The following is a 12,585-nucleotide window of genomic DNA, read 5'->3' on the forward strand; positions in this document are numbered from 1 at the left end:
ATTCATTCTCCACCAGGAAAAAGCTCATCTTATTTTGTCCAGGTCATTGTTAAATGATGGGTGTCTGTAAATTCACTAGGGGAATTAATATAAATGTAGAAAGCTTCTGTTTTTTTGATTTTTTTAATTGAAGTATAGTTGATTTACAACGTTGTGTTTCTAGCATATATATATATATATATATATATATATATATATATATATATAATGTTTTTCAGGTTCTTTCCCATTATAGTTTATTACATGTTATTGAATATAGTTCCCTGTGAATAAGTAGGTCCTTGTTGTTTATTTTATATATAGTAGTGTGTACCTATTAATCCCAAACTCCTCATTTATCCCTCCCCCCACCTTTCCCTTTTGCTAACCGTAAGTTTGTTTTCCGTGTCTGTGGGTCTGTTTCTCTCTTATAAATAAGTTCATTTGTATCATTTTCTTTAGATCCCACATATAAGTGACATCATATGATATTTGTCTTTCTCTGTCTGACTTACTACGCTTAGCATGATAATCTCTAGGTCCATCCATGCTGCTGCAAATGGCATTATTTCATTCTTTTTTATGGCTGAGTAATATTCCATTGCATCTCTATACCTCATCTTCTTTATCCATTCATCTGTCGATGGACACTTAGGTTGCGTCCATGTCTTGGCTGTTGTAAATAGTGCTGCTATGAACATTGGGGTGCATTTATCTTTTTGAATTAGTTTTCGTCTTTTCCAGATATATGCCCAGGAGTGGGATTGCTGCATCACATGGTAACTCTATTTTTAGTTTTTGAGGGAACCTCCATACTGTTCTCCATAGTGGCTACACCAATTTACATTCCTACCAACAGTGTAGGAGGGTTCCTTTTTCTCCACACCCTCTTCAGCATTTATTATTTGTAGACTTTTTGATGATGGCCATTCTGACCGGAGTGAGGTGATACCTCATTGTAGTTCTGATTTGCATAGAAAGCTTCTGTTTTATATAGACCTGTCCTTTAAAAAGAGCAGAGGATGGTGAATTCTGATTCACATGTCCTGCTTGACATTAGAGGAAAGCATCAAACTTGCCTTAAAGAACCGATGCTGTGGATACATTTTAGGAGGAGCCAATAAACAGAGAAATGAAATTTGGAGGAACAAATGTCTAAGTTCTTTTGTATTTTTAAAATGTCCTTTTGCAACAGTCTGGAATTTCTTTTGGAGAAATTAATTTTACTCTTCAAGAGATCTTCCTGGTTTTGCAAACTTTGCACTCTTCAAGGTAAGTGTGCCGGCTTCATTAATCCTTTCTGTTTCTCACCAGGGGCAGAGGGATGTATTTTAACTTACCAGCTGTGTAGCCTTGGGCAAATTACTGAACCACTCTGTGCCTCACATTCCCCAGCTGTATAAATGAGGAGAATAACACCACCTTCTCGTAGAGTCACAGTGAACGTTAAATGAGATAATCTATATAGTAATGTGTTTAGAACAATGCCTGACACACAGTAAGCCCCATATGTAAGTTTTAACCATTGATTCTATTTACAGCTTTCCCCTTATTTATCTATTTTACTTACTTTCTGGATGAAAAACAGAACATATAGTCATGGAGACAGTGGTTAAAAATGTTTGAAATTGTGCCTCTCATATATTTTCCGCACTATGAATTTGTTCTCACTATAATAAATAGTACAGAGAGATGCTTGTCCAGTGTTGTGGCCCTGGTCTCATGTCGTAACATCCCATTAAGGATTTCAAAGGCTCTCAGAGGAAACCCACAAGCTTGGGTTTGATCATGGCCCCTTTGTAATTGCACTGTTCCCTCCATGCTCGTTTCAAGAGCTTCTTTAGAAGTTCTGGGGAGCACAAGTTGCCCCTCTCTGGAAGAGGGTCACCAGTGTGCCTTGCTTAAAGAACGAGGTGCTGTTTTGCCCCTTCCTGTCTGAGCTAAGGCCTGTGTCCTCACTCTCCCATTTATCCTCCATGAAAGGGTCTAAATAGAGCACACGATTGCCTTCCATGGGCAGCTAGATGTGCCAAAGCTCCCACAAGTCAGCTGGTTTGCCAACGTGATCCCGGGCCCGAGGACCGTCTCACCCCGGATCCCTGCTCAGAGATGCTCTTTCGTTAGAGTTACTTTTCTTCAGTATCCTTAGATTTCTGCATCCCTTCTCAGTCACTCAGCTGAACCAGCTGAGCACTATTCGCCACTCCTCCGAAGGAAGAAGAATACCATTCCTTTGATCATTTGAGTTGCTTTTCTCTGCTCTCATTCGAATTTATTTCTCTACTGCTGGAATTGAGGTAGTCATCCTTAACATGGAATGACTTATAATTTGTTACTGAAATGATTCTGCCTAGGGAATAAAAAATGAATTTTAGGGCTTCCCTGGTGGCGCAGTGGTTGAGAGTCCGCCTGCTGATGCAGGGGACACGGGTTCGTGCCCCGGTCCGGGAAGATCCCACATGCCGCAGAGCGGCTGGGCCCGTGAGCCGTGGCCCCTGGGCCTGTGCGTCCGGAGCCTGTGCTCTGCAGCGGGAGAGGCCACAACGGTGAGAGACCCGCGTACAGTAAAAAAAAAAAAAAAAAGAATTTTACTAAATTATTACTATTTTTTCAAATGGAAATGCTAGAAGTCCTCTTGGTGGAGAAAACATTAATTCAGTGCTGCCTGACTCAGTCTGGCTAAAGCCATAAAACAGCAGCCATTTGCCAACGAAGAGTTATCTCTAGCGGGGCTCATGCATTCATTCATTCGATATTTATTGAGCATCTACTACGTGCAAACTGCCATCAGGCCCTGGGAATACCAAAATGAATGAAACCTGCATTCTCCCCTCAAAAAGCAGAAAAGACAGAAAGATGAACAATAGAAAATTACCACAAGGGGAAGTGAGCATTTGTGGAAAGTTCCAGGAGGAGACTGAAGGAGTAATTCCTTGCCTTGGCACCTGGTTGGGGAGGGGGCAGAGGTGTGGGTGGGGGGATGCAGGCTGTGGCCCTGCCCTCTCATCAGTGCAGCCGAAACAGCCGCCAGAGGCCCAGGCCTCTACTAGAACCTCTGTGATATTTTCGGCTCAATTGTTGGGTATAAATCATTCATCTGTGTGGGGTGCAGAAGCTTCAAGGACACTGGAACAGGACACGTGGATAACTAAATAAAAAGAAACAGCCTCAAACAGCTGGCAAGGAATGGAGAGAAGGATAAACGAAGAGAAGACACCCAAACTGCAGCTGTTCTGTGGGACGCTGATATCAGTCATCTATAAAGAGCAGGAGAGTCTCCACATTCGCCGTTGCCCACATAGTGCACAGATCTTCATTTGCACACTTATGAGACCCTGGATTAGACTTTCTGGAAGTTATGATGGTGTTAGAGGTGACTGTCAAGGGAGGGTTGAGATAAATGTTCTGCCCATGTCAGAGCAGAGTTGGCCTAAAGTCCACCCAGGCAGCTAGGATCCTTAATAGAGACCATTGGATCTGGCCCAGTGATGGTCAGAAGAGCCAGGGTTGACATTTGTCTCCGCCCCCAACTAGCTGTATCACCCCAAGCAAGTGTGTTCACCTCTCTACAGCTTGGTGGTCAGATCTGGAAAATGGGAATATTAATAGTGCCTGCTTCCGTGCTGACTGCGCCACAGGGCACTTCAGAACTGGTAGATTTACTTGGTGAGGGGAGGTGAGGCTCATAGGTTAGCGGCACAATTAAGGCAAAAGGCATGAATTTTTAACACTGTCGATAAATTATTCACAACTCTAAAAAGAACCCCCTTTTTCCTGCCTCCTTAAGACCATTTCCTTCCTACTTTCTCACTCCTCCAAACCAGGTTCTGTGAGCTTCCCTTCTGAGACCTGGTTCCCATTGCCTCTACTCCTTCTGCCTCTGTCAGTCCCAGGTCACGCTGGTGCCTGGCAGTGCCCTCCAGACCTGGGACTCAGCTCAGTGAGCCAGTGCAGGCGTCTGAGACTTGGCCTTATCTCGCCTTTGCATCAAGCTTTGAGAACACTGACTATAAATGAATTTTCTTTCAGGCTCTGGATAAAAAATGATTTTAATTTACTGGATTACAGTGAGTAGACCAGAGGCCAGCTGGGATCCGAAAGTCTGATTTAGCCTGGACTTCCTTTATAAAGAGTGAAGCAGGAAGAGTACTGCCTCAGGGCCCTGGTCCTGTCACTGGCAAGTCATTTCTGCCCCCCTCTCTGGGCCTCAGTTTCCCCTCCTGGAAAATGCAAGTTGGCCAGTGACTCCTAGGCCCTCTAGCCAAGACCTTAGTGATTCTGTGTAGAGCTCTGTTTGCTGACATTCAAAACAGCGGTACCAGATGTTCAACTGTGTTCTTGTTAATATCTTGTTAATATCTGCTTGGGAGTCAAAGGAGCAGCTCCAAGGACGGCAGCTTTCATTGGTCCTGCTTCTGAAGTGCCCTGAATTACTGGGAGAAATGGGTCATAGCCTTGACGAGCAGACTTGATTTATCGTACACACTCTACAACATTTGCACATACCATGCACGTGGGAGTGCATATGTCCAGGATTCCTGTATGTGGACTAGACTTTCAAGGAAATCACATTCCATAAACATCTCCCTTATTATTATATTGCTTTTTTCCTCAGCCCATCTTAGGAGTTAGACACCTACTGCTTCTCAGTAGTTGAAAACAAGGGCTATTTTAAAGGCTTCGGGAAGCTGAGTGACTGGTCGGTGATTACAAAGTAACCCCCAAAGACCCTCCCCTGGAAAGTGCTGTAATCTGACTTTAAGGCTACACATGGGACAGCCAGTAATTCTCTTGCAGGGAGTAATTATTAATCAAATCTGAAGACCCAGTAGGATGGTCAGCTTTCCCTGAATTGCCTGGGAATTTCTCGGTTTTAGCATCACAAGTTCCCAGGACCCCTGAGTCTGTGTGAACCAGGAGAGCGGGTCACCCTCATACCCAGGATTCTTAAATTTCAGTGTATGCAAGAATCAACACATGTGCTCATTAAAACTGCAGATTTCTGGGGTGGGAGATTCTGATGCCAAATGTTTTCCTGACCACACTAAAAAGTACTGATGTGAACGTATTATAAATTTAACAGCCCCGGTATTTGGCTACCAGTGGTTCTTGAACTCATCTGCACATCAGAATCACCTGGGGAGATTTTTAAAAATACCAATGCCTGAGTTGACCCAAGTCAATTAAATCAGAATCTCTCGGGGTGCGGTCAGCCCCCTCTCACAGCGGAAGAACCACTGGAAGAGAGAGAAGACACAATGGCCATTATTTACCTTTGGATCTTTGGTGCCTAAAACCTCAGCTGCCACCTGGTTTCGGACCACCCACTGTCCACCACTTCCTCTCCTGCTATAATATAGGAAAACTACTATGGAGTACAACGTGGCACCATCTGCTGAAATTGAGGACAGCATCACTTCTAGGTATAAAACATAAGCTTTTGGATAAGTGCGTCTGGAAACCATCTAAATGTCCGTCAACAGGAGAATGGATGAATACAGAATGGTGGTGGAATCGCCCAGTGGAATACTACACTGCAGTGAAAATGAGAGCATCCAAGCTACAGGTACCAACACTGGAACAAAATGACCATAGATTTTTCTAAAGTTAGAGGCTATTGTGACTGGCTTCTTGGGCACTTAGAGGCTTCACTTTGGCAGGTGGCTTGTCTTGTAGCAGAAGATTCCTGGGCACAGCCGTGGCAGCAGTAAAACAAGGCTGCACAGCATAGAAGCCTCGTCGTGCTAGCTGGTAGAGCTCATTTTGCCTGTTTTGCAAACTTAGAATATCTTCATTGCAATCCAGAATTTGCACGGACTGACATTTTCGTGCCAGTTTCTGAATTGTTTTTGAACAGGTACAAAGTCTGACGCTGCATTTTCATTCATCATTCCTCTCGCTGGCCACATACAGCGATAAACCCATTAGAAATGCAGATGTTACCGGGAACCCAGGATTTCAGGACTGTTATCTTGTTTGGCTTTTCTAAGTTGCTGACAAATATTTATTTTCAGGAAGGCCCACAGAGCTTACCTGGTCCTAGTTTGGCCACGGCATAGAGGAGGTCATAGTTAAGGACTGGTGTGGCATCACTGATGGGCTGCCAGCCGACAGGAGGAGAGGCAGGGGGTGAGATGAGAAACTGTTTGGCGGGCTGTGGTGGAGCCAAATGCAGTTTGTCTCCGTCTGTCTCTGGAGTCTGGACCTTTCAAACACAGCAGAAATGAAGACACATGATTCATTGTGGCCTCGGATGTGCCACGTTGTTCCACTAAGACGCAGAGCCTGGCTCTCAGCCAGGTGTGACAAGTGAACCAATGAGCCAGGCTACAATAATAGTGACTACTGACCACACACCACGTGCTCAGTTACCTTATTTGATCTGCAGATAAGTGGATCTCAACATTTAGCTGCCTAAGAATGACCTGGGAAGCTTACTGAGTCGGACTGCTGAGCCCCGCTCCTGGAGTTTCTGAGATCGGGAGCAGGGCCTGAGAATCTGCATTGCTAACAAGTTCCCAGGCGATGCTGATGGTGCTGGTCCTAAGACCCCTCCTTGCCCCTCCCCTCCCCATCCTTCCTTCCCACCTTCCTATCTTTCTCCCTTCCTCTCTCTCTCTCTCTCTCTTTTAATTGAGGTGACAGTCACATAATTTGAAATTAAACCATTTTAAACTGAACAATTTCAGTGGCATTTAGTATATGCCCAATATTGTGCAATCACCACTACTATCGAGATTCAAAGTATTTTTATTACCCCAGAGGAAACCCTGTACCCATTAAACAGTTACTACCATTTCTGCCTCTGGTCAGACCGTGGCAACCATCCATTTGCTTTCTGTTTCTGTGGATTTGCCCATCCTGGACATTTCTTATAATCAACTCATAGAACACGTGATAGTTTGCATCCAGCTTCTTCCACTTAGCATAATGTTTTCAAGATTCATCCACAATGTAGCATTAGTACTTCATTCCTTTTTATGGTTGGACAATATTCTACTGAATGGATAGACTACAATTTGTACATCTGTTCACCCATTTTTGAACATTTGGGTTGTTTCTACCTTTTGGCTCAACCAACCCTAATAACCTGATTAAAAAGTGGGCTGAGGACGTGAATAGACACGTCTATAAAGAAGACATACAAATGGCCAATAGGTAAAAGAAAAAAGGATCAACATCACTAATCATCAGGAAACTGCAAATCAAAACCATAATGAAATATCACCTCACACCTGTCAGAATGGCTATGATCAAAAGGACAAAAGACAACAAGTGTTGGTGTGAATGTGGAGAAACTGGAACTCTTCCACACTGTTGGTGGAAATGCAAATCGAGCAGCTGCCTTGGAAAACAAAATGGGGGGATTCCTCAAAAAAAATTAAAATAGAACTACCATATGATCTAGCAATTCTACTCCTGGGTATTTATCCAAAAGAATTGAAATCAGGACATTGAACAAATATTAGCACTCCTGTATTCATTGTAGCACTATTTGAAATCGTCAAGACGTGGATACAACCTAAATGTTCATGAACAGATGAATGGATAAAGAAAATATGATATATACATACAATGGAATACTATTCAGCTTTAAAAAGAAGTAAAGTCTATGTTCATTTCATTGTGTCATCTCTTCAGAGTCCAAAGGCGGAAATGATCCTTACAGACCAATAACAGATGGATTGAGATAACTAATAATGAAATGTAGACACTAATGAAACATTATGGACATTGATTTTCTACTGCTGTGGACTTCATAAATATTGCCAAGAATTACCCGTGCCTTTTTATAATAGCCAGAATTTATTTTTGGATAAAATAAAACATGATATTGATTTCCATATGTTTGTAACTTTTTCTCATGGGTATGAATCACTGAAAAGGTATACAGTCCATTAAAACTGTCATATAATTTAATTATAACCCTGGTAGCTAAGTTGTGATCAGAGCATTCTTATTACAAGTACTAGCTGGCATTCACTGTGCATTTACTGAATGTTAAGCACTTTAACACACAGTAATTCATTTAATCCTCATGACAGTGTAGGGAGTATGTTATCATCCCCATTTTACAGATGAGGAAACTGAGGCCTAGTGAGGTTATGTAACCTGCCTAGATTAGAACCAAGACTGTTGGCCCTCAGAACCTGCTTTCTAAACCACTCTGCTGTCCCTGCCTGGGAATCATGATATAAGTTTGTTTCTCAGTGAACGAATTATAGACTACAAGCCAATCTGAAAGTAGAAAGGGCTCCATTTACATTTTGAAAAGGTAAAAAAAAAAATAATGCAGGGCAAAAGGATTCACTTTGGTAAAGAATGATCTTACCTGTGCAAAGTAGAGTTTTAATTTTTTCCCTCTGAACTGGGTTTCATGAAGCTCTATCCTGGCTCGGGCTGCAGATTTGGGATTGCTGAAGTTTATTCGGACACGTCTGAAACTCTTAAATAGCTGGAACGTCACACAGTCATCATAAGTCCGGAACAGACCCTCAAATTTTTCCTGATAAAAACAAACACAGAGGAAAGTCCATTGGCCATATATCTTGTACTATGCCAGGTCTGACAAAAACAAATAACTAGGTAAATAAACAGGCTCTTCCTAACATAAAATTAAAACAGAGCGCTGTAATGTATTGTTTTTCACCTGTTGGTCTGTTACCAGTTACTAAACATGCCTGTGGATTCTGTCAAAGGACTCAACCTGTGTCTAAGGATTTGTAGGGGGACCAGTGAATGGGGTTAGAAATGCATGAAAAACCTGACAATTATGCAAAGTGTTGAGTGTTTCAACATATATGTGTTTGTTTCTGGGAGAGGGATCGTAATGGTCATAAGATTCTCAAAGGAGTCCATTATCTCCAAAATATTACAGCTATTGAGTAAGGCATGTGGGGGACATTGCTAGTGATTATCAAGCTTGGGGGCACTGTTCTTGCCTACATATATGGGAGCCCACACGACCCAAAATCCTTCTAGTCAGGCAGTGTCATGTGATTAGTTCTGGTCAATGAAATGGGTACAGAAAGCAGGAAGAAAGCCCTCGAGAAAATTTTCAGTCTCTTTCCCTGAAGAGGCCATGTGCTCCAGATGGTAGCGTAGTCAGAAGTAGGATTCTCCTCAGCCTGGGTCTCTGAGTGACTCTGTGGAACAGAAAACATCTTTTTCCCAACTCCCACCCCATCCTATAGCTGACTTTGCCTTGGCAAAGGAAAAGAACTCTCTAGTGCATGAAACCACTGAGATTTGTGGATTATTTTATTTCTGCAGCACAACCAAGCCTATCACAATACAAAGCAATAATTTAAAAATTTTGATTTGATACAAATTTCAATTCAACTGAAGAAATATCTATTCAATGCTCACTTTGTACAAAGGATGGTCTTTAGGTTTTAGAAGGCTACAGAGATGAGGATCGTTTTGTTCTGAATCTCAATGATCTAGGAATCTAAGGTGAGAGGCAGACACAGACACAAATAAGAGAACACCTGCAAGAATGGGGAAAGACGTAAAGGAAAACTAGAGAATTAAAAAAAAATACATATATATATATTAACACCACCTATCTAGTTCCTCTTAGCTTAAAAAGTAAAAAAAAGATCCTATTATGAGTAACAAAACCAGTGCATGTTAAGTTACTCTGTGTTCTTAAAGGAGAAATTGCCACTAAGGGAATAACATCTATTAAAAAAATAAAACAAACAAAAAAAACGCTGACTCTTTTATTTCTACAATAAAAGGTATTTTGTCATTAGAGTGAGTTCAAGTGGGAATGAAGATGCATGAAAGATTAATACTGCAAGATTCATTGCATTTGCATTTGTAAGGGACATAAGGGATAATTAACTCAGCCTTTCCCTCCTCACCTCCATCATTTTACAAATCAGGGCTCTGAGGTCTGAAGAGACGAGGACCTGCCCACGGTCACATGGGCAGTTATTGGCAGAGCCAGGACCAGAATACAGAGATGTTTTCAATTACATCCATAATTACCCTGCTAGACTGAGAGGGAGAGATCGTTGCATTAATAAGAGCAAGAGATGGAGAGCAATAAGCTTCCCCAAGGCTCCTGTGTGACCACATCTAATAGAATCAACAAGGTGATGTCAGGTTAGAGAATCACTGCCCTCCGAGGCTGCATGGGAAGAGGAACTCAGATGTCCGGGAAGGTCTTCCTGCCTCTTGGACATCCAAGTGAACTTGTCTCAGACCCTCAAGTCCAAGGCTTGTGATCTTTCCAAAGGCTGCTGCCCATTTCTGAGATTCCCCAGCGTGTGGCCCACCACAGTTTCTCCCATTTTTGACTCATGTCTACACACACTTGTCTTTTTTTTTTTCTGTGTGTATGTTGTTTGTTTTCTGTTTTTATTTTTGTTTACATATAAGGACGTTTATTGAAACCCTGGTGACCATGGCAATTTTTTTTAAAGAATTTGAATGTCATTAATAGGGAACCTCTTTTTTTTTCTTTATGTATTATTTTCCACATTTTTTTAATTGAGTGAAAGATTCTTTACGTTCTATAGAACTTTTATAATTTTCAAAAGATTCACACACACGATTTCATAATAATCCCATAATAACCCTTTTCAAAACAGCTATTTGTTTCAGTTTCATGACATTTATGGAGAGATTTGAGGGGTTCTTCCCCCTTTTCAGGCTCTGTTCTTATTCCTCTTTCCCTAGCAAGAACAAAACAGGGGTCTTTCCTTGTTTGTTCCTTGGGTATTTTTCATTCTCAACTCTCAAACCTTGGGATCAGCCAACTCCCAGGCCTGGGGCTTCAGCCTGGGGCTTCCTAAGAATTTCTTAGGAATTCTTTCCCAACACTCCTGTGTTTTCCTGAACAAGAATCCTGGTGAATAAAATGCTTTCCGGTTCCTCACAATGGGAATAGTCTCCGCTGGTAAAATCAAAGCTGGTGGTTTGATTAATCTGAGAATTTTCAGGAATGGGAGGAATTAAGAAATTAAAAGATCTTATTTCTATGTGGCATATCATATCTTTTAGGACAAAATCCATGGGTTTCTTTGTGGCTCTATGTTTTTCCATTTCTAGTGTGGGAGTTTCCTTCCTGCCCCCTCCCCAGGACCTCAGCATAGCCTTGGGGGAGGAGGTGTTCTTTTCCTTGGAGTCTAATTGCTTGCTTTTTGTTTTATGTCTTCTTTATGCTTCCCATCTCAGCTGTTTGGCCTCAAGAGCCTGGATTAGGAGAAAGGAATCCAGGAGGCAGGGTTTCAGGCTTAGGGCAGGGGTTATATGAATGTCAGACGTCAGTGACGACTGCAATTATTTTCTCCACTACTGTACTCTTCAAAAGAGGGTCCCAGGCAGCTAATACGGGCAGCAAGCTGGAGGTGGCGGGTGACAGAAGCCTCTTTGATATCACTTGTTTTGGGCTTAGACCAAAAGCAAAAAGAGGTCTTCCACCAGACCGGGGGTGCAGCCCAGGGCTCAGAGACCAGGGTTTTCACTGGCCCATCTGGGACCCATCACTATAATGATAATAATAATAAACAACTAATTTTTACTTGGCTTGTCCTCTCTGCACAGGTCTTTTGAGAACTTGTAGTGGTGGGGAGACAGCTGGCCAAGCACTGGGAATTTGCTGGCTATCTCTATTTTTTCTCCCACTAGTGACATGACAAACATTTCATTTGCTGAGGCAGCGGGATACCAGAGCAAACTGGCGAGAGGCAGATACAGCGCAGTGAACGTGCCAGGTGTACCCTTAGACAAAGCAGTTACTGGATCAGAGCCAGCCCCAGGGGTCTTCCACCTGCCTTTACAGCAAATTTTCTATGGTTTTGATGCCCAGGCTCCCACCAGGCACACAGTAATATTTTCCTGACCTTTGGCTGCCAGTTTCCTCCAGTCTGGTACCCCACAAACACAATAAGTTAATTTCCTCAATAGTTATTCTCTTTTTAGCCACTGGTTTGGATAAAGCTGTACAACGATGATCTCAAACTCTGGTCTCTGGACCTTGCTACACACAAAAATGATGGAAGATCCTAAAGGACTTTTTTTTAAAATTTATTTTATTGAAATATACTTGATTTACAATGTGTTAACTTCTGCTGTGTAGCAAAATGATTCAGTTATAAATATATATACATTCTTTTTCATATTCTTTTCTGTTATGGTTTATCACAGGATATTGAATATAGCTCCTTGTGCTATACAGTAGGACCTTGTTGTTTATCCATTCTAGATATAAGAGTTTGCATCTGCTAACCCCAACTTCCCAATCCATCCCTCCCCTCCCCCCACCCTCCCCCTTGGCAACTACAAGTCTGTTCTCTATGTCTGTGAGTCTGTTTCTGTTTTGGAGATAAGTTCATTTGTGTCATATTTTAGATTCCACATATAAGTGATATCATATATTTGTCTTTCTCTGCCTGACTTACTTCGCTTAGTATGAGAATCTCTAAGTCTATCCTAAAGAACTTTGTTAATGTGAATTTTATCTATTCACATTTATTGTACTAGAAATTAAAACTGAGAAATTGAAAAATATTTATTTATAAATTCATCTCCTAGTAACAATCATAAATCCATCATATGACAAAATAATCTTTTTATGAAAAATAACTGTTTTCT

The 12,585-nt window shown here is 41.8% G+C and overlaps 1 protein-coding gene across 2 annotated transcripts in view; it reads right to left on the reverse strand.

The window, feature by feature from the left end:
• Positions 1–12,585, reverse strand: part of RCAN2 (regulator of calcineurin 2) — a 263,958-nt gene that overhangs the window by 12,464 nt on the left and 238,909 nt on the right. For both annotated transcript variants that reach the window (XM_004267514.3, XM_004267515.4), the window contains 2 exons: positions 8,312–8,485; positions 6,013–6,184 (listed from right to left, as the gene is read on the reverse strand). In XM_004267514.3, the coding sequence (XP_004267562.1) occupies positions 6,013–6,184; positions 8,312–8,485 (346 nt within the window). The remainder of the gene's footprint in view (positions 1–6,012; positions 6,185–8,311; positions 8,486–12,585) is intronic.

This window comes from Orcinus orca, chromosome 10, assembly GCF_937001465.1.
Source record: "Orcinus orca chromosome 10, mOrcOrc1.1, whole genome shotgun sequence".
Classification (NCBI taxonomy): Eukaryota; Metazoa; Chordata; class Mammalia; order Artiodactyla; family Delphinidae; genus Orcinus; species Orcinus orca.